The 20,357-nt window shown below is 47.1% G+C and overlaps 3 protein-coding genes across 3 annotated transcripts in view; 2 read left to right on the plus strand and 1 right to left on the minus strand.

Moving 5' to 3' along the window:
- The window catches only part of LOC105564996, a 30,695-nt gene extending 27,626 nt beyond the window's left edge, over window positions 1-3,069 (plus strand). Inside the window, exons 6-8 of the mRNA XM_012017800.1 lie at window positions 276-462; window positions 539-787; window positions 873-3,069. Coding sequence (XP_011873190.1) covers window positions 276-462; window positions 539-787; window positions 873-1,439 — 1,003 coding nt within the window. The 3' untranslated portion in view covers window positions 1,440-3,069. The remainder of the gene's footprint in view (window positions 1-275; window positions 463-538; window positions 788-872) is intronic.
- A 4,544-nt stretch (window positions 3,070-7,613) lies between these two features.
- On the minus strand, window positions 7,614-9,309 carry LOC105564997 (DNA-directed RNA polymerases I, II, and III subunit RPABC4). The gene is made up of 3 exons (XM_012017801.1): window positions 9,058-9,309; window positions 8,512-8,604; window positions 7,614-7,772 (listed from the first exon to the last, which is right to left on the minus strand). Exons 1-3 carry the CDS (start codon window positions 9,113-9,115, stop codon window positions 7,750-7,752), a joined length of 174 nt encoding a protein of 57 aa, XP_011873191.1. The 5' UTR covers window positions 9,116-9,309; the 3' UTR covers window positions 7,614-7,749.
- Window positions 9,310-10,961: 1,652 nt separating this feature from the next.
- Window positions 10,962-20,357, plus strand: part of LOC105564998 — a 37,414-nt gene continuing 28,018 nt past the window's right edge. The window contains exon 1 of the mRNA XM_012017802.1: window positions 10,962-12,635. Within this exon, the coding sequence (XP_011873192.1) occupies window positions 11,466-12,635 (1,170 nt within the window). The 5' untranslated portion in view covers window positions 10,962-11,465. The remainder of the gene's footprint in view (window positions 12,636-20,357) is intronic.

Genomic DNA, 20,357 nt, shown 5'->3' on the forward strand with positions numbered 1-20,357 from the left:
CAACCCAACTGGCAAAATTTTTTTATCTAATATATTACAACGTTGAAAAGGACCTGAAGTAAGGTCGAAACGTTGCAACGTATTAAATAAAAAATTTTGTCCGTTGCGTTGACAATGAGCTCACTGTTTTAATTTTTAATTACGCTTAAGTTAGTTACATATTAGAGTGTTCTGATATGTACCATATGATAGGATGGTAACGTTCAAGTTCTATTCATTGGAATTGTCGAAATAATTTTAGTTGTAAAAACTGAAATGCTGGAATACGATTACAGTGTCACGGAGGACGGTAGGACTGCATGCGGGATTTGCAACAAGGTGTTCAGCAAGCCTAGTCAGTTACGGTTGCACCTCAATATTCATTATTTTGAGCGGCCGTACAGATGCGACCATTGTGCAGTTTCTTTCCGAACTAAAGGCCACTTGACGAAGCACGAGAGATCCGTTTCCCACCATAATAAGGTAAATAACGGCTCCAGCGAGGACCGTGGTGTGGTTTTGCACGAAGTGTGTACGAGTAAATATTTCGTGTTATCAGGTCAGTATGACGTCTACGTTTGGCGCGGCGACTACCAGCAACCCTAGGCCTTTCAAGTGTACAGACTGCAAGGTGGCGTTCAGAATACATGGACATTTGGCCAAGCATCTACGCAGCAAGATGCACATCATGAAGTTGGAATGCCTGGGCAAACTTCCGTTTGGAACGTATGCGGAGATGGAGAGATCTGGCGTCAACTTGAATGATATCGACACTACGGACTGTGATAATAGTCTTAATAGTCTGCAGGTTCGTGCTGAAACTGTGCGCAACTGCGCACTTTTTTTGAAGAACAAGACAAAGAAAGCGATAAAACGAATTTTTCCTTGAACAGATACTGGCTCAAAAACTAGGCGACAAGGATCCAGCGAAGGTCGCGCAGTGGGACTCGGAGGCTCTGCCCGGGCCGGTCGTGAGCGGCAGCGAGACCTCGTCGGACGAGGGCGAGCCTATACCGCAGCACGCGCTCCACGCGCAATACGCGAAGGCGACCACAGACGTGGACGTTCCCCGACCATATCACATGTCGCTCGTCCCCGAGAAACCGAAGGCCATCGGCGATGCTCGCCTGCGCAGCCCTCAGTTTAATCAGCAGAGACGCGACTACGTCGTCAAGGAGCAGCGACCGATCCCGCTGGTCGTCCCGGCGGAGGACGCGAGGGCGGAGGACAGTTTACAATCGTACAAGTGCCAAGTTTGCCCCGTATCTATGCGTACTCTAAACGAGTTGCAGGTACACTGTTTTGTTGAACATAGTATTGAGACGGATTCTAGTACAAATATTCACGGCGACAGGAGTGCGGGTAAATGTAGCAGGGAAAAAGAGAATACTCAGAAAAGAATTATGGAGGAGTCCGCGGTGAAGGAAGACCACAAAAGACAGAGGATAGAGGATACATAGTGCCAAAACGACATAGCGTGCTAAACAATTCTTTTCGAGTGGTGTATCTGCCATATTACTTAGAGAAAACGCGGTTATAATAATATATCATATATAAAACGCATCACAGAGATATCCTAACGAAAGAAACAAAAATCTCGGTCGTCCTGAAGAATTATTTCGCTAGGTGATATACGACTAATGACGATTCTCATTTGAAGAGGTGTTTCGTGGAAAATGAACGGTGCAAGGAGTTGAAGCGACACGTTACTCGAGAGCCGCGTGTGCACAAGTACAGTTTACAATTTTTTACGTTGCCGTCGCCAAGTGTTCCGCAAATTTCTGAGGACTTTACAAAAGATCGCGCGAGAAAAGTATGAACCTAGAGTAGCATTCGCGCGAGTACCAATAACGCGATGCGCATTAATGAAGAATTTACACGGTCACGAGCGCGTTTCCTCTATCGCGGCATCAATTTCGAAATTGCGCAAACAGATACAACTGCTCGTACAGTACTCCCGCAAGAGATTTTAAACTCTTCCCCTCGAAACCGGCACGTATGAGGTAAAAACGAAAGAAAAACCCGTCATTCGATAATATTTATACACGCAATAGTGTTTCTCGTAGTGAGCATGAGGTGCAATGGACTGGCATGTGATTCTATATATTTAAAGCACAAACGTGTTACTTTCGACATATTGAAGAGTATTCTAATATTACAAATTAATATTATACTTTAAATTGGTATATGAAACTCATATATAATACACACAACATACGCACGCTTATACATATATATATACATATATATGTGTATTTGTACGATATTAGTATGAACTATGAGAATTATTGTTGACGTAAGAGAAAATGTGTTTGTATATATTTATGTATAATATAACGAGAAATCATGTTAGACTCCATTCTAGTTTTAAGAAATCCAAGAAGCTGTGTCGGTTGCTCAGATTACCTGTAAATTTAAGCGCTTTTAATTCCCCTCGGTCTTCCGTGTCTTAAAAGATTCTTTTGTAAGCAAGAGTCAAGCGGTGAGTATCTCGATAAGTTCCGGTACGCGTTGCCGAACCGTTTAGTTACCCTCGTATATACTCTGATATTATTAGTTACTTCTTTAATCCTAATCGATCGTCATGGTCTGAGGGACCGATTCGCTGATTCTGTTGAAGATAACCGAGCCTCCTGCTATCTATCGAACTGTCCACGTCGAAGAACCGCGTGAATTTCTCTCGCGTTACACACTTTGCAATTACGCGTCTTATCAATCTCTCTCTCTGTCGAGCGAGCGAGAGCAGGCTCGAGGAAACTAATTTATTTATTTCGACATGGAAAACAGCTCTTCGCATGATTTCTCGCTGGTGACGATTTGTAATACGACTGCGGCGAGCAGCCCGGAGAGGCCGTGCACCTTCCACGAGCGAACAGCCAACCGTATATATAAATATATCTTACAGTTAACCGTCTATCTAACGCTACGCGCGGTCTTGATATTTCACTCGAGCACGAGAATGTCTTTCCTACTCCGCATAATCAGACTCCGGTCATCACGGTTCGTACCTAAATAGGGGGTGTGCTTGAGACCCGGGAACAAGAGGGACGATGCACGGAGAGAATTTTCATTTAAAATTTACCCGGAAAATATTGCAATTTTTAAGAGTTTTCTGAAATTGTGCCATACATTTCACTACTCTCTAAAGAGTGGATTGTCACTGGTTCGCAATTATAAGAGAATTGTTCAGTGCTATACTTATAACTGTTTTCCGTGTGACAATGCACCGATTGACTTTTAGAAAGTAGTAATTACGCTTACAATAAGTATTTTACCAGGGATAGGAAAGTTACTTTTTAAAAGTAACTGTTACCGTTACTCGTTACCGAGTAAAAAATGTAATTCGTTGTCGTTACTTTTTTTATTCTGAAACGAAATCAGACAAACTGAAACATCTACTTCTGTGATAGTTTTTCACTAACAAAAGATATTAAACAACTTTTTATTTTAAAGTTGTAAAAACCATGAAAACTTTTTAAGGGGATCAATTTTCAAACGCTCATAAAGTAAATGCAAAATTTTGATCAAGCTTCTTCATCGTACTAATTTTTCGTTCAAATTTTTAACGCGACAGTTCTTAACTTATCTTAAATATAACAGCCCATGATAATAATAGATTACGAATATCGATCGGTGCCCGAAGATCAAATGTAAGAAAGTATAAACGTGATAATCTCTTTAGGTTTGCCAGTAATAAATAACAATGGATCAGTTTTAAGTCAATCTTCACAATCAGTCAACCTTAACTGGTATTTGTTTGATCAATTAAAAATAACAAATGCCAATTAAGGTCGACTAAACTGATCCATTGTTAAGAAAGTATAGTTATATTTCATAACTAGGTTCAAAATATAAAAGGCAACGTCGTTACCAGTCCGTTATAAAAAACAGGTAACTTGTAACGGTAACGGCGTTAGTGTTGATCTACAACCTTGCTTTAAGTAAGCTGTAAGCCTTAAGCCGTAAGAAATTAACCGATCACAGGTGAGAGTGAGGGGAATAAATGCCTGTGATTAGTTATTTTCTTACGGCTTAAGGCTCGCAGTTTACTTAAAGCAAGTTTGTGGACCAGGATCTCGATTCTTCGATTTATTCCAAGGAGAAACGTATGCGAAAATTCTGCTCTTACAGAAAAGTTGCAAGTCGATTGGCTACTCGCGTGGCTTTAACCAGTCGACTTTCAGCTTTTCTGTCGGAGCAGAATGTTCGTACACGTTTCTTCTTCGAATCATTTCGAGAATCGGGGCCCCAGCGCTAACAAGTAACGCGTCACTTCCATATCCTGGGTTTTGGGTAAAATGTATGGCAAACTTTTAAAAAAAACTCCTACAGTTGTTCAAGATGCCATATTGTCCCACGGTCACGTGATCTTCAGGATTCTAAGAGAAAATACTCTCCGTGTACGCGGGATAGCGTATCCGAGACGGATGTACAACGAGGTCCAGTCCGCGTCACGTTCGCGCTGAAACGATATCAGTGTAGCGTAGCCTAACGTAGCATTTTTTCGGAGGGAGGGAGGGGGTGTACGTCTGTCGTTCTCTGAGCTTCCAGGATGCGTATCGGAAAATGCCAAGCCAACACAGTCCGCGTTCGGCGGGACTTGTCGTGGCGAAGGGGGGGGGGGCGATGCGACGCTCCCCAAAATCGCAAGCGTGTAACGCACGTCTGCGTTTCTTTTTGCGCGTGTAACTCTCTCGCTCTCTCTCTCGGCCGCTTGCACGCGATCCCGAGCGTACCTTTTCCAAATTGTCGGCTCGAATTTGCGATATACACGTATACATACACATATATATATATTTTTTCGATACGTTGTAGAAGCGCCGCGCGAGACTCTCCCGGCGTGCGCGTGCATACATATCAGAAACGCCGCGCGTTCCCGGCGTTCAGGGTAAAGTTACATTTGTCGCGGGGAGAGCAAGGAAACGACTTGCGAGCGCGTCGATCTTAACTCCGGTTAAGAATTGCCGGAGAGCTTGTTCTGTCTCGCGGCCGATTGTCGAAAGGCCTCGCGCGACAAATGGCGGCAGCGCCCTCGAACCGGGGGACGGCGGACGGCCGGTGCGCGTCTCGTCGTTCGAGAGCCAAATGCGGCGCAGTACAAGTTAGATTTTACTCACCGGTGCTCCCCGTCGACGGCCTCCTCGTGCCGAGCGGCTCCGGGAGCGACCGCGTACGCCGGGGACGCGAAGAACTCGGCCGCGACGCGGGAAACTGTGCGCGCTACTCGCGGGAGTAACGGTCGCGCGGCGCGGCTGCGCGCTGAACGTAGCCGCGACTCGAGTCGAACGAGCGCTCCGAAGTGCGTCGCGCGCTGACGGCGCCAATGTCCGACGATGCGAATTCACTTCGATCCCGATCGAGCTTCGCTCACTTTTCACTGTTTCCTTAGAAAAAAAGTAACCGGGATTGAGATTAATCCGCGTCGATAGAAGCGGACGTAAATCGTTGCGATCGAACGGCCCGGCGATTCCCAAACGTGTATGAACTGCGAAAAACTGAGGGGACTCTCCCTCCCGCCCTTCCGTTATGAAAAATGGCGCGCGACCAGTCGGTCAGATTTGGACGCGTTATGCGGCGTCTACAATGAGATCTTAAGGACGTAAGATTTAAGAAAATGACCAATCGCCGGCGATTATTGTCGCATTCGATTGTGGTAGGTCGCTTTCTTCGATCTTACGTCTTACAAATCTCACTGTAGACGCCGCGTTACGTATTCAAAGTGGATATCGCGGGGCGATTTTCCCGCTTGAGACTCGAGCACGCGATTTCAAGACGGTCTCTCGGCAGTTTGCGCGTCGAATTTCTGCAATCGAGGGACTCGCCCCGATGATGAAGCGATAGATTCGTGAACGCTGCCGATGGAGGTCATAAAATGCGATGAGACGCGTTTAATCATATACGTGCATATATGATTTGCTTCTTGAATCAAGCGGGCGATCTTGTTCAACGGTCTCTTGATTCAAGGCACCAACGGCAGAACAGTTCTAGTTACGAATTAGACGTACAGTCGAGTGGTCAGAAAGGTTGTCCAACGTTTTATAAATTTCGGAAAAGCAGTCCGTCATGCGAGATATGACTTTTGTTCACGGATACGATACATGCGAATATTCCAAAAACTTATTGTATGTCGGACAGCCTTTCTGTCCACGACCGTACGCGCAGTTTAAATTATAGGAGGGAAAAAAAGGACCGGGTACGGTAATACTTGCGTACAATTAATAATAATTTGCGTGTCTACATGTGCTGTCGGTGTCTCTCCCGTTTTGAGATGAAACCCGGTCAGTTTTTCACACTGGACATATTATAATTCTATCATTGTCCTCTCGGAACCAGACTGGACCGTATAATTTCTCACGAGCGTGCAATTGTACATCTCGATATCTTCCTTTCCACGCGCACACGCTATTATTATTATAAAAAAATATATATACTGTACAGTCTGATAATTCGGGTAAATGTTTGTCAAGACTCGACATACTTGTATGATATTCGATTAAGTAGTCCGTATTGTGATAAGCAACGGAAAGAACCACGTGGCGAATATCCCGACTAATATCCTAAGGTAAAAAGTACAAGCGTATCTGATAGAAAAAGAGAAGAAATGGGAGCAGAGGCGTATTTATTTTGTCGAGAGCGCGCGCGCTCGCGTCTACGATCCTCACGAAAGAAAAGGTTGGCTTGGCTAGGGCTTCTTCCAGACTCAGTATTAGATTTCGCGGGCGATAGAGAGAAGAGAGAGAGGGGGGGGGGAGAAGGTCTCGAGCTTGCACGGCTTTCTCAGACGGTGGTCGCACCGATTTACATTTTTACGGAGGCGGAATTCGGCCACCTCGTCGCCCGAATCGACGCGCGCGGCGTCTCTCCGAGAGAAAGAGAGAGAGAGAGACAAGACTCTCCGCTCCGATTCCGTGTCCTCGCGGATGTTTTAAACTTTGTATACGCACAGCGTGCGAACGGTGACACTCGCAGACGCCTGGCGGTATAGTATTTTATATGTATTATAGGATCTTTAAGATTTTATAAATGTTTTTCCGTGGGAGAGAAAGATGAAGAGAGAGAGAGAGAGAGAGAGAGAGAGAGAAAAGGATACAATCTCGTCCTCGCGCGAAACACACGCCGCGTACTCCCGCGAGCTTCGACAAGACGCGGCTGCGGCTCGAGTCGCAGCCTCGTGAAACCTCTGACTCGAAAGCGACCGTGTACCGGGCCGTTTACGCCCGTACACACCCGTATATACACTTATATCAGACAATGGGACCGGAGTGAAAATTTTATAAGCGTATACCTGGAGAAGCGACAACGGGATTCAACGGTAATAACGCCAACGAGCCTTGCCGGTGTCACCGCCACTTCTCTTCCCGACTCTGCGAATTCTGTTGAGCTATACCGATGAGAATGTAATTTTTATTTATTGTAAATAAAAGGAGGAAACATTGCTTAAAGCGTCTTTTGTATATCGCGCGTTCCGCACCGATGTACACGAGGCGGATTCTCGTCGAACCGCGGGAACGTCCGTTGGATTCGGTGATTTCCAGGGCGAATTGTACGAGAAGCGACTCGCGATCAGCACGCGTGCGTCTCTGCGTTGCCAACTCTAGGAACGGGAGGTAACGCGGGGGCAGGACGAAAGTTAATTTCCGGTGAAATAATGTACAGTTTTATTGATAATATCTGGCGATCCGTATGTTAAAAATAAATATTCTTACGAGTTTAGAACAGAATTAACGTTACAACATGCTTCCGTCGTCCGTCGCTCGTTTCCCGTGTGCTTCATCGCGCGTCGAACACGACAACTGCAAGCAAAATTAAGTCTTGATATTTGATGGAAGGGGATGCTGCAGTGACTCTGCGCTTTTGCACCTTTCTAGGGCCTAGAGATCGACAGTTCACGGAAACATTTGTGTAATATACAAATTAAATGGCTTACGTGTACAGATCGAAAGCATCTTGCTATTCCGGCTAAATTAAAGGCATCACTGAAACTAAGTTTGCAAGTCCAATAAGAAATAACAGTGAGCAGCATACAGTACATGTAGTATGTCGCTTACTATTATTTCTTATTAGACTTACAAACTTATAATTAATTCGATTGCCTGCACTAAGGCTTGTTTACAGTCAATTCTTATATTTAAGAATCGTGTTAAAGATTTCTTCAAGTACTTCGTAGCCAGTAAAATGATCTGTATAGCATCCATACGGATTATGTTTTGGCTAAATACTCTTTGAACATATATTTAAGACAAAGTTGAATATAAAAATCGACTATAAACTGGCCTTAGTTTGCACGCAGTGCGCACTAGTGTGCAAGCAATCAAATTCGCTATTAGTTTCAGCGATGCCATGTTGTTTAATTTAGTCGGAACAGCAAGCTGCTTTTGATCTGTACACCTAAGCCATTTAATTTGTATATTACACAAATGTTTCCACGAAACAGACAGTTTTGAGTGCAAAAGTGCAGAATCACCCCAGCAACCCCTCGAGTCTCATCGAGGGACGTTTGAATTTTTAGACTGAAAACGGTAGAAAACATACGTCTCTTTGTGCGCTTCTTGTACATGATTCTGTATCCGCATTCTCTGCATCGAATTGGATCTCGCGGACGAATCTCGTTATCGTGATGGCACTCTGAAACAACGGAGTTAAAACTCGATTAAGGCTGATGGCAGAGAACAATCCGTAAACGCTTAAGACTGGCTTAGTCGTAGACGTAGGGCAAGGCAGAGAGAAACGCAAGTCGTGAAAGGCTATTGTATACGACTACAACTAAGCCCTACGTCTACGACTAAGCCAGTCTTAAGCGTTTACGGATTGTTCTCTGCCATCAGCCTAACATGTGCTACGTTCGAGGGTGGAGATGTTCGAGAAACTTCCCTCTGTCGGTTTAAAACCGCTTACACATAACTAGACAATTTAAGGCAGCAATTGACATAGTTTATAAAGTGCCAGTGTCTCAAAGCGAAAACAATGTACACGCGAATACGATAGATTGAACGACAATTGGCACAAGTGTATCAAAAGTTATATCTCGCGAGAAAGTGAGGTTAGGAGGAGCGAAGTAAAAAAGCAGCGCGTCTTTACCTCCGCAAATATACACCATAGCCTGTTTCGGGGTAGACTCGGATTTGCTGGACTCCATTTCAGTACTGTCGCAACGTGACAAACTAACGATTTTACGACTATAAATCAGAGAGAAACCTGGAGAAACCTGAAAGCGGCCACGCCATGGACCTAAGAATCTCTGGACCGAGCACGAAGTGGGAGAACGGGCAAGGGGGCTGGCAAATTTGCGGTAAGGGGGGGGGCGAGAGTGCTCTCCTTTTCTGTCCTCTTGGTATCTCATGGTATCTCTTTCTACAAGAGGTCACTGTGACCTCTTGTAGAAAGAGAGGTCCAAGAGGACAGAAAAGGAGAGCACTCTCGCCCCCCTTACCGCAAATTTGCCAGCCCCCTCGCCGTATGCTCGGTCCAGAGATTCTTAGGTCCATGGGCCACGCCGGCGTCTTGCTTGATACCATTTTCGCTCGGCTGATTTCAGCGCCTTACGACCTTTTTCATTTTTGAAACTACTCCGCTGCACCTATTTTCAAGCACTGCCGATAAAGTCTCCACTTGGTAATGCAGTGCCCAATTTTGGTTGTGTTCCGTGCTGCATGCATGAAATGTCGGTAACACGAGAGCGTTATTGATTTTTCGTAACGGGAGCAATCAAGTGGATATCAAAACAAAAATGGATGTCAAATCATATCTTGTTAATTTCTACGGTGATTGGTCGCGAGGAATATCGCATAATTTGAAGTACAAGTCGCATTTTTAACGAATCGCAACCGCACGCGACGGTTCGTCGTGTCGTAGAAATCACCGTAAAAATTAACGATATGATTACGGATCGCGACAGTTACTTAAACGCGACTGATAAATGTTAAGAACTTTCGAACGAGACGATCGTATGCGTAGGAAATGATCGCGTTACGAGGAGCGACGCAACAGACACGCGGTACATCCGCCGCGCCGAACAATTCGACCCAATAGATTGTTTTTCACCGAGGTGTTTACGTCATTTCTTGGAATCCGCGCTCGGTTTTCGGCGGAGGTGTTTACGGCGCGCCGTACGCAGGGTCATTCGCGCGGCGACAGTCGAGCCGATCGGATATGCCCGCGCCGCTTATCGTATCACGATCGAGACAATTGCGATATTGTGAATGCCGTTCGAAACGCGGCGAGTCCGATGGGGCGAGCGAAGAGCGAAATCTCCCCGGCAACAAAAGCTCGGAGCCGCGCTTTCCAGCATCCGGCGCGCGGCTCGGCCAATAGCGCCGCTTGGCAACGAACGGCGGGACGAGGCGGCGCCCGCGATTCGCCGGGCGGCGCGCGTGGCGGCCGGCTGGTGGGGGCAGAGGCTGCGCGCGCGGCGACGACCAAGTTTACGCCGGTGTTCTCATGTGTCGGTGGAACGTTGGAGCGTGTGGGTGCGCCAGAGGGCAAGAGCGGGTGCGCGCGCACCTTTCCCCGAGCAGCGCGCACCCCCGAGCGCAGCTCAGTGATAATTGGCCAAGGGTGTGCGACGCTACTCGGTGGCGGCGGCGGCGTCGCGAAGGACGTTCCGAGTGTTTTCGAGGTTCGCGGTCGTGGGCCGAGAAATAAAGGCCGCTCGCGGCGAGAGAACCGAGGTTAGTCCTATCGTTTACGCGGCGCGCGCGTGCGGGAGGGGTAGGTGTTTCCCCCGTGCGACCGTCGGCTAGCGGCAGAAGGGGTGAGCAGAGAGTCGGGCCGGGAGAGGGGGAAGCGGCGCCGGGCGGTTTTCCCGCGCGACGCACACGTGAGTGCGGTGTGAAGCGACGCGAGTGTCGGGGAAACGTGTAGGCGCGCGCCCGTCCGGCGGGACGAACTTCGCGGCGTAGATCGACGGCGCGGCGTGACGGGAAAGCGCGAGATTTCCGGGAGGAAGGCGATCCAGCGCGGCGACGAGGCCTCGCGGAGGCCTCGCTGGAGCAGCGGGAGGCGATGCGTGTCAATATCGAAGCGGCTCGTCGTTGCGTTTCGTGCGTCGCGGGGCACGCGCCGCCCGTCGGTCTCTCCCGGTGATTCGTCGTTTCAAGACGTCAGACGCCCGGTGCCCAAGACAAGAGATACGTAAACACGCGTTTACGCACCTGTCTCTCACCTCGGAGCGGCCAAGTGATTTTACGTATCTTATCTGCGCGATAAAGAGGACAATAGTGAAGTGAACCGTTTTCGAGAGGTCGTTCGAGTTAATAAACAAGCGTCGGAGTCGTCGCCCTGGCGCAGATAGGAAGGTGACACTTGAGACGCGACGTTCGACCGGCGACGGAAGCGGCCCGCGGTTTCGCTGCTCGATGGCGACGCGAGTGCCGCTCGACGTGCCGCTTCCGGTGCGCCGTTCGCGTGGCGTCCAGCGGAAGGCGGCGAGGTAGTCGGCGCCGAAAGTGTCGCTCGCCCCCGAATCGTTTCGCCGTCCCGAGAGCGCGATGGAGGACGTGGACGGCGCGCACGCCGTCCGGACGCCGTGCGGCGTCTCCGGCGACAGCGGCATCTACGACAGCGTCGACAGCGGCTACCTGTCCATCGTGACGCCGCAGGCCAGCGGCTGCACCCCGGCCGCGAGGGTGCCCGGCTACCGGACGCGCTCGTCCACCGGCGCGCTGTTCTCCGCCAGGAAGCAGTGGTACCGCGCGGAGCCGTTCCCGTGCGAGAAGATGCAGCGGCGTCGCTCCAAGCTCCAGCATCGGCTCAACGCCTTGGAATTCGACTTTCCCGCGTCCGAGAAGCAGCAGCAGCACTATGGCGAGCAGGACTCGGGGCTGGAAGTGTCGCGCATCAGCCTCGGCCTGGCGCACTCCACCCCGAGCTGCACCTACGACGAGCCCCCGGGCAAGACCCTCGCCAGCCGGGACAACTGGAGGGTCGCGGTGCCCGTCACCCCCGCGTCCGCGGACCTCGAGATTCTCTCGCCGCCCCCGTCGCCGGTGGCCTCGCAGCCCGTCCGGGAGGAGGTGAAGCTAGTCTACACGCCGCGGGGTAAATCGCGGCGGGTCACGACGCCGCCGAAGATCCGGGTCTCGATACCGGCGGACGCGGACAACAGCCCGACGGCCTTCACGTCGGTGGAGCGCCACAGGTTGCGCGAGCTCCGCATCACCGAGCTCGCCACGTCCGAGATCAAGCCGAAGAAGCTGGACTTCAGCCACCGCGGCCTGTGCGCGTCGCTGCGGAAAAACCGACGGCCCAGTCTGGACTACACCGGCAGGGGCAAGGTGGACTTCCTGTCTCTCCTCGGGGAGGAGAGCAACCACCTGAATCTGGTGTCGAAAATCCTGTCCCTCCTCTCGTCCCAGGACCTGTGCTCGGCCAGCATGGTGTCGCGGGTGTGGCGGAGGATCTGCAAGGCCGACCCGGCCGCCAACAGCCGCAGGATGAGCTTCATCATGCGCAAGCACACCGTCAAGGAGAACCTGTGGCTGCTGACGACGATAGCGAAGAAGGCGAAGCGCGAGGACGACATACAGACGAGCCCGAAGAGCAGACGTTACGTGCGGAAGGGCCACCTTCTCGACGTGCAGAACCTGCTGCAAGTTCCGGCGCAGCCCAACAGCCCGCCTGTGTCGCCGAGCAAGATCAAGTTTCACTCCTTCGTCAAGGTAAGTCGATTAACTTCTCGCCACGTACGTTTCATGTCGTTACGAATTGCAGGGGGCAAATAGGGATTTGCCCTTCCACTTCCGTGTCTCGAGATTTTCTTGTCATTTCGAAGTTTATTTAAACATCTGCGTTATAGAAACCTGGCACGGTCAACACATTAATATTGAGTCAGTAATACGTCAGTTTGTCCGGCTTTTTTATCTCTGTTTATTTTGGGGGGCAATTTGGAGACAGCAAGGAAAAACAATTGGAAGGGATATTATCAAGGTTGGGTCCAGTTAGAAAGATAAAAGTTGAGTTAAAAAGTTAAATACTTTTAACTTAACTTGGTTGCATTATAAACTGTTAGCTTTTGACTTAATTTAGTTATATTTTATCGGCAACTAACGTTCTACACTGATCGTATTGTAGCGTCGCAAGCGTCGCAAATCATAGATTCGACCGATCGGCATTGGATTAGAACCAGTCTACGACCCTTGCGACGCTGCGACCAATGTAGAACCGGCCTTAGGAATTGCGATGCGACTTGGAAGGAAAACCGTCGGATCTCGGCGGCGAAAAGGCGCTCGTGAGAAAAACTCAGCGGCGGAGTCAACGGACTGACTCTGCGAGGTGTCGCGGCTTTAAAGAGAACGCCAACATTTCTCAGGGTTCTCGTGTTCGGGAGCCGGTAATGCACGTGTCGCCGGTAACGCATTCCGTTGAGAGTCGCGGTTTATCTCGCGAGATAATTGGGCGTCGGTGTCCGAGAGATGAGACGCGCCCTCGTTTCTCTTCTCGACGTTTATCTCCCGACCTAATTGAATAACGATGATCCGCAATGGCCCGGGAGACGCGCGAGCAGTCTCAGAAAAACGACCGTGCCTCGTCGAGGATCGCCAATTCGGCCGATTCTCGACAGCATTACGTTAGCAGTTTTCGTTGTATAATATACTTGTCGTGCTCGCCAATTTGAATGCGATTAGGTTGATTTATGAAGAGCGGATGCGGTATTTTTGACGTTTATATTTTGAGAGCGGCATGTTTGCTTCCTTTTCGCACAGCTGAAACATAGAAAATGCGAAGAGAAACGTTGGGAGTGTTTGCCAATATTTTCTTATCGCTTTTATACTTTCAGTATAGTTTGCGTGCACCAATCGCTAAGTAAAGTCAACGGCACACGATCCTATTTTGCCTACTGGATTTCTTGCGAGAGCCAATAGGGATGCAGAGTTTTGGACAAGGTGATCTAAAGGCCTGTGTCCACGATGCTAGAACCTGGTCCAAGTTCTAGTTTCGAGAAATGTGTAGCCAATCAACTTGCAGCTATTCCATAAAAGCTGCAAGTTCATTAGCCTTGAGGCTAAATCCTGATTGGCTCTCGCAGGCGATCCGGTAGGAAAAAGAGTATCGTGTGCCGTTGGTCTAATATTATTAAAACTAACGAGTTACATGCGACATTCAGAAAAAATAATTTGATGCAATTCAACGTGACAATTACGGTGCATCGAACTGTAATATCTAATTAGTTCAGCGCAATCGAATAATCGCTCGCCACTAATAATCTGCATTCCGTATCTACTGTAAAAATTTAATCCTTTGTCGCCATACGCAATGCAATCAAAGTCAGGCAGCTTCACTCGCGGCATTTTAGTGGCGGCGGCGAGTGTACTTCTCCACCGCACGTTACTTTCGCCGCGACGGACTTAATTAGTTAATAATCGATCTCCTCACACAGCCGATCGGTCTGTTCAGATCGCGTAGAGCACACGGCGTGTCGTGCGATCTAAAATGCGTTAAGCGTCGTCTACAATAACCGGCGTAAGCGTGGAGTAAGAGTAGGAGTAACGTTTTTAGCGTAAGCTGTTTACGCCGACTCAATCTACAATACGGTGAAGTAGGTGTTGTAGGCATGCGTGAAAAGGCGTAAGAGTAAGAGTAGGCGTAAGAAATAAAAATAATTCATTTCGCTTACGCCCTTACTCCAGCTCTATTAAACCGGAAGTAGCTCTCTTACACCTACTCTTACTTCTTACTCCACGCTTACGCCGGTTATTGTAGACGACGCTTTACACGTCGGGGACCCGTAATTAGGGACGCCCGCTCGTTCCTCTTCGTAGACCGTTGCTCGTCGTTTCGGCGCTCGTAACTCTCGCGAGAGCAGAAACACGACGGCTAATTATCAGCCGGGCGATAATCGATAGCTCGCCGCTCCCAGGATTTCCTCGGCCAAATTTGCATCCGCATAGCTGGCGCGAAATCGAATCGCGGCCGGATAATTGTTTCGATCGCGGGATCATTACTTTGACGTTGATTTATCGTCATTTTGGCTTTGTGCCGCCGCGAAGGATAATTGCTTGGTGGGTCGTTAAGGCACGAGATAAGCGAGGGCCCGTCGGCGTTGTGCAGAATTTGACGGATGTTCCTCAATGATGAGACTCCGCCGTGTTTTGCATAACTTCATCTCCCACGCGGCAATTGAAATCGCGTCAAGCCGCGCAATTACACCTCGTCGCAGTCGAAAACGTCGCGTCCGGTACAGCCACGTGCTATCTGTAATCTTATCGCGCAAAACTGATTGAAAAATCCAACGCGACAAATTCCTAGATTTAATACTCGAATTGCACTCTTAACATATAACGGGCGATGAATTTAAATAAATTTACTAATCAGAATATACTTCAATGTCGCCAGCGGTAATTAACAACGCCGGTGTTTTCTTAACCATACCTGGCCTGGTTTTAATAATACAGAAAATTTATTGCGAAAGGTCATATTTTTCGTTTGTTCCATAAATTTCTTCTCCAATTAAAGTCCTTTTCCAAATAAACTATAAAAATACGTGTGTCACTATATCTTTTACGATACGCATAAAATATTGATATTAAAGTAGTGCCTCAAGTTGTCGCGACGATGATAAACGTCCCCCTTCGTCCAAGAGATGTAAAACGCGAATGGCTCTCGCAATTTCGCGCGGAGTTACGACGCGGCGCGCCGACTTTACGTAACATTTGCGAATATTCCGCGGTGCATTGTGTCATTTCCGCACAAACGCCCTCATTACGCTGCGATTCCGCTGGACGTTCTCCGTCGAGCGCGAACTCGCCGCGAACCTCGAGCCAAAGCGGCGAGGCGAGCGCGATGATTTACTCGCGGAAATCAGTCAGACGACGGCGTGAAGAATCGGTGACAGTGATGTACGTGCTTTCTCGTCGTCGACGGGGCTACCTGCCGTCTCTAGACGGTCTCTCCTTCTTTCTCTCGTCGAACGAGCGGCGCATTCCTCCTCGCCGTTAGATTGTAATAGCGGATGCAAGTGGCATACCCCGAGATCCTTTGTTGCGCGCGCGAAACGATAGCGAGGGCCAGTGTTCGCGCTCGTGTCAAAGCCAGCGCCGACCGCACACGTCCCGTATTGCAATTCTTTATCGCCGCGGAGCGGACGAAACGCGCGCATTGTCGACCCTGCACGCGTATTGCATCCCGCTTACGGGATGATAGATTGCGAGAGAGCTGTTCGTTGCCGAGCGAACGCATTAGGGCGAGTCCTCGAAATGACCGTCCTGGAACATCGTGAGATTTCGTCGTAAAAGTAAGGTGTTCCGAGATCCGGCATCATCAATCTCCCCGCCGTTTAACAGCGATATAAATGTACATTGTCGAATGTGAGGTCTCTCTCGAGTTTAACGTCGGATTAACGAAATCATAAATAATCTCCCACCTTGTGTTTCCTCGGCACAGTGTTCTCGCGCGTGAGAGGGGGAAGTGTCGATGATTGAGCGAGATCGCGCGGGAAGATGGTGAGAAGCTGCGACGTGAAAGGCGGTCGGTTCGTAAATAAATTCCTGATCGCGACGCGTTGCAAAGGGAAGTCAACGTTACCGTTCGCGAAAGAACGTATGCAACGTTGTATTTTAGTGCTCTCCACTAAAATCGAGTCGGGCGGACGATATATCAGAGGTCCCCGTCTCTCCTCGTGCACATCCAGCTCGTTTCGTCTCTGGATCGCGAATCGGCTTGCGGCAAAAAACCGACCACAGAGAGAACAATGCGAATATATTATGGTATCTGGACATTAAAACAAAGGGCTGGCGGAGCCCTTTGGTCTTTTAGGATAGCCCTGCGAGAATGCCAAACCACGAGCAAAATAGAAAAGAGACGGGGGGCATTTTAACCGCGAAACTTAAATGATTATCGTGCTATGCAGAAAGACAAAGAAAATTAACACTTGAGCAGCGCATTAAACTTGACATGTTAAACAGAATATTAAGAAAATTAAATACAAGCTCGTCTTTATTAAATATCAAGAGAATATCAAGAATATAAGGCTAATAATATTACGTAATATTATTGGCCTTATATCCTTGATATTAAACAGAATAGACTTTACAGTTTAATTGTCAAATCTTTCGTTTTATTTGAATGCATCTTTAAATTAAAAGGGTTTAAGAGGTGCAAAGTTATAGACTTTTTTAAGGGAAACTGTATTGTCACTGCTGTTGGATTTCCACAGATTTGCGTGCAAGGAAATCCGAGCTCGGTCTTGTCTTCCACCGTTCCCTCGCGTTTCTCTGATTACTTCGGCACTCTTGGCTGCTCGGACAGCCTTGCGGGATGCCGTAGAAAGTTCGCGATGAGATACGGTGCGATCGCTCATGAGAACGAATGCGCTTCCTTGACCGTTTCCGTCAACGATTACTCATGCATAACGCATGACTCAAACCATGGAAAAATTGGCGATTACTCATTGAATCTCGCTAGAACGAAAACATCGATCTTCGGTATATAATGTCGACTAAAAAGCTGGATGATTGTTAGATATTTCCTTTTGATATTTATTAAATACCGCTGATTGTAAACGTCAAGTCCACTTCCTATTTTTAATAAGGAATATTCTGCATATAAAAAACAATACCTTGAATCGAGTTATTGGAATTTGAACGCTCTTAGACGGAGAGACGAAGCTTCCGACTTTATAATAACGTCCGCCTTTTTATTACAATTCGGGGGATTAATTTCGCGAACCGGATGAAGATAGTCTCGCAAGGAGGCAAGGCAATTTTCGACGAAAGAGGAAGGAAGGAATTGTCCCTTAATTAGCAACGGTTGTTGCAGAGTCCGTTGAGTGGCCATCTAACGTTGTCGACCACGGGTCTGGGGTTGCGGGTGTTTCCTGTGAAAAAGGAAGCTTCCTTTTTCCGGTGGGTGCCTTGACAATTTCACAGGCGACGCGCTAGAATCCGGTCGAGCGAGTCTTCCGTTTCGGGAAGTTCTGGAAAAGAAACGAATCGCGTCACGAAAGCAACTAACGTTTTCAAGTGTCCTGTAATTCCAGTCGCGACGTAGACGCGGGTGGATCAGCAATTTATTTACATATACTCTTCGGAGATAGATCCTTTCGGAATTCTTTTGTAAAAATTTACGTTAAAGGCCAGTTTTTCACGTACTCGGTGGTAACTTTCAGTTCTCTTTCAAGAAACGAGGAAAATTTCTTGAGATATTTGCGCGCATAATTTACGAGGTAGAACACTTTAAGTTAACGACGCGTATGTTACTTCTTACAAGTAATGAAAAAATTTATCTTTGTTGTAACTTCCTTCGTCCACTTTCTTGGCTGTGTCACTTCAAATGATCGATTCATTTAATGTCGAACCAGCGAACTCGTGCAGGATTACGAGCTGCGAGTGCGAATAAGAAGAAGAACACCCTGTCCGCTCGTTTATTATTTTGCGTTTTATTTTCTTATTCAACGGTCTTCGCGGTAGTATCGTCACATGTTCATATTGACCCACTGCTACATAGCACCTGGCCAGGTGCACCAGGTCCCGACCGCGGGCCTCTCTTTCCCTCTCACTGAGTGCTTCGCGAAGCGTAAAGCAGTCCGGTACAACGGACAGCGGAGAGACCGTTTTATACATGAAGTAAAATAGTACGGGCGAGTAAACCACGCGTGCCGTCACCGCGTGAAATATGCATGGCACACGACAATTCCCAGGCCACTTACATTTAATTTCGTGCTAATTTCGCACCTTGCGGAGAGAAACTTAGTGTTTCGGGATCGATAAACTGTTTTTTTTTCCTTTAATACAAGTGAATTATTAACTTTGCAGTGGCATTTCTTCTCGTATATTTGAAAGATCATATCCCGTTTATTTCTCTCTATCTGGAAAATTAAGAAAGCCTCGTGAATTATAGAAGAATATCTATTTATCTATAATTTTATATATAAAATCCATACATTTTTATATTATTAATTAAACAATCTAAATATGAAAAATAACTTAAAAAATCGTGTCAGTTAATAATGAATGTGAATTTTGTGGAATATCAAATATCTCTTCGTGGAATATATTCTTGTTGGAATCCAAAGGATATCTCCCGAGAACATAAACTTCGCCACGCATCTTTGTGTTCGATACGAACTCGGGATCGTACGATCGATAGTTATCAGTATTGCGATTTCTCCTCCCTTCCACCCCTCCAAGTCTCTTCCTTGCTCGTGCACTCGCGCACACATGTGCGCACACCGTGTATGTGATATCCAAAGACGGCATGTATGTAATCGAGTTGCAGGCAGCAGCGAACAAACCTCCCGGTCTCACGACGGTTCGCCCGTCGTCTCGGTAAAAAGACCAGGAATGTCCCGATAGTCCCCGATAAACGCATTAAATCGAATGCCCGACCGTCTAGCGTCTCATCCTCCACCTCTCGACAATGCCCATGGTCCCTTTTATAGGCGCCGACCGTCTAGCTTCTGCGTATCGTAGAGTGCATGTATTTCGAGATTAAAACTTCTGTTTGCCTTAAACATTAATAGTCATTCGAGAAAATATTGAATGAAATTGAATATGTTTTTATCGGTCAATAATTGCTTTAAGGTAGTTGTTTCGCGATAGTAATGCTCAAAAGTTACTTCCAGAAACCTGCACCTAATTATTACAATGATATATCTTGATGCAATATTGTTCTAAAGGATAAGGTTTAAAAAAATAAAATGTACCATCATTTGCGTTTACAAACGCAAATATTAATATTTTAATACATAATAATATGTGTAAATAATATTTCACGTGTAATAATATTGCAACGAATTATATTATTACGAGTAATAATATTTTTAACGTGTTTTACACGTAATATTTCGTGGAACATAGTAAACTTTAACATTTTTTTTTTTAGAAACTTTGAGACCATCAATGTTAATTTAATTAGTCTTATTATGCACGTATTAATGTAAGGAATAAACTGTAAAAATTTGAAACAATTCTCACATAAATAATTTTACGAAATAACTACCTTAAAATAATATGCGAGGTATATTTTAATATGATGTAATTATTTCAGCTTTTTTTCAAGACATAGGACTGTATTTTAATTTTATTTAATACATTTACAATAATATTCGTGTGGATGATGGTGGCTTAATTGTAAAACGCACCTTCGCTATCCGAGACAGCCAAACTTATAAAGGTTGCAACAGTGTAATTCGCAATTTATAAATATTCTTATTAGGTTTTTAGCTGATTGATGGTGAAGATTACACGCCTTCGTAAGATTGGGCTGCCTCGTGTAGCTGCTTATTTTCCGCGGATAACAAGAGAAAAGAAAACGCGAATGGTGCCGTGTATCCTTCCAAAGCCGAGAGCAAACTTATTATTACACGAACCCTTGGTCCCGCAATCTTCTCGAAGCCATGCAATCTTAATCAAAAGAACAAGCCCGTGCTTCGATAGACGCATTAA

This window comes from Vollenhovia emeryi, unplaced genomic scaffold (genome assembly GCF_000949405.1).
Source record: "Vollenhovia emeryi isolate VEMERY1.0 unplaced genomic scaffold, V.emery_V1.0 DF939156.1, whole genome shotgun sequence".
Classification (NCBI taxonomy): Eukaryota; Metazoa; Arthropoda; class Insecta; order Hymenoptera; family Formicidae; genus Vollenhovia; species Vollenhovia emeryi.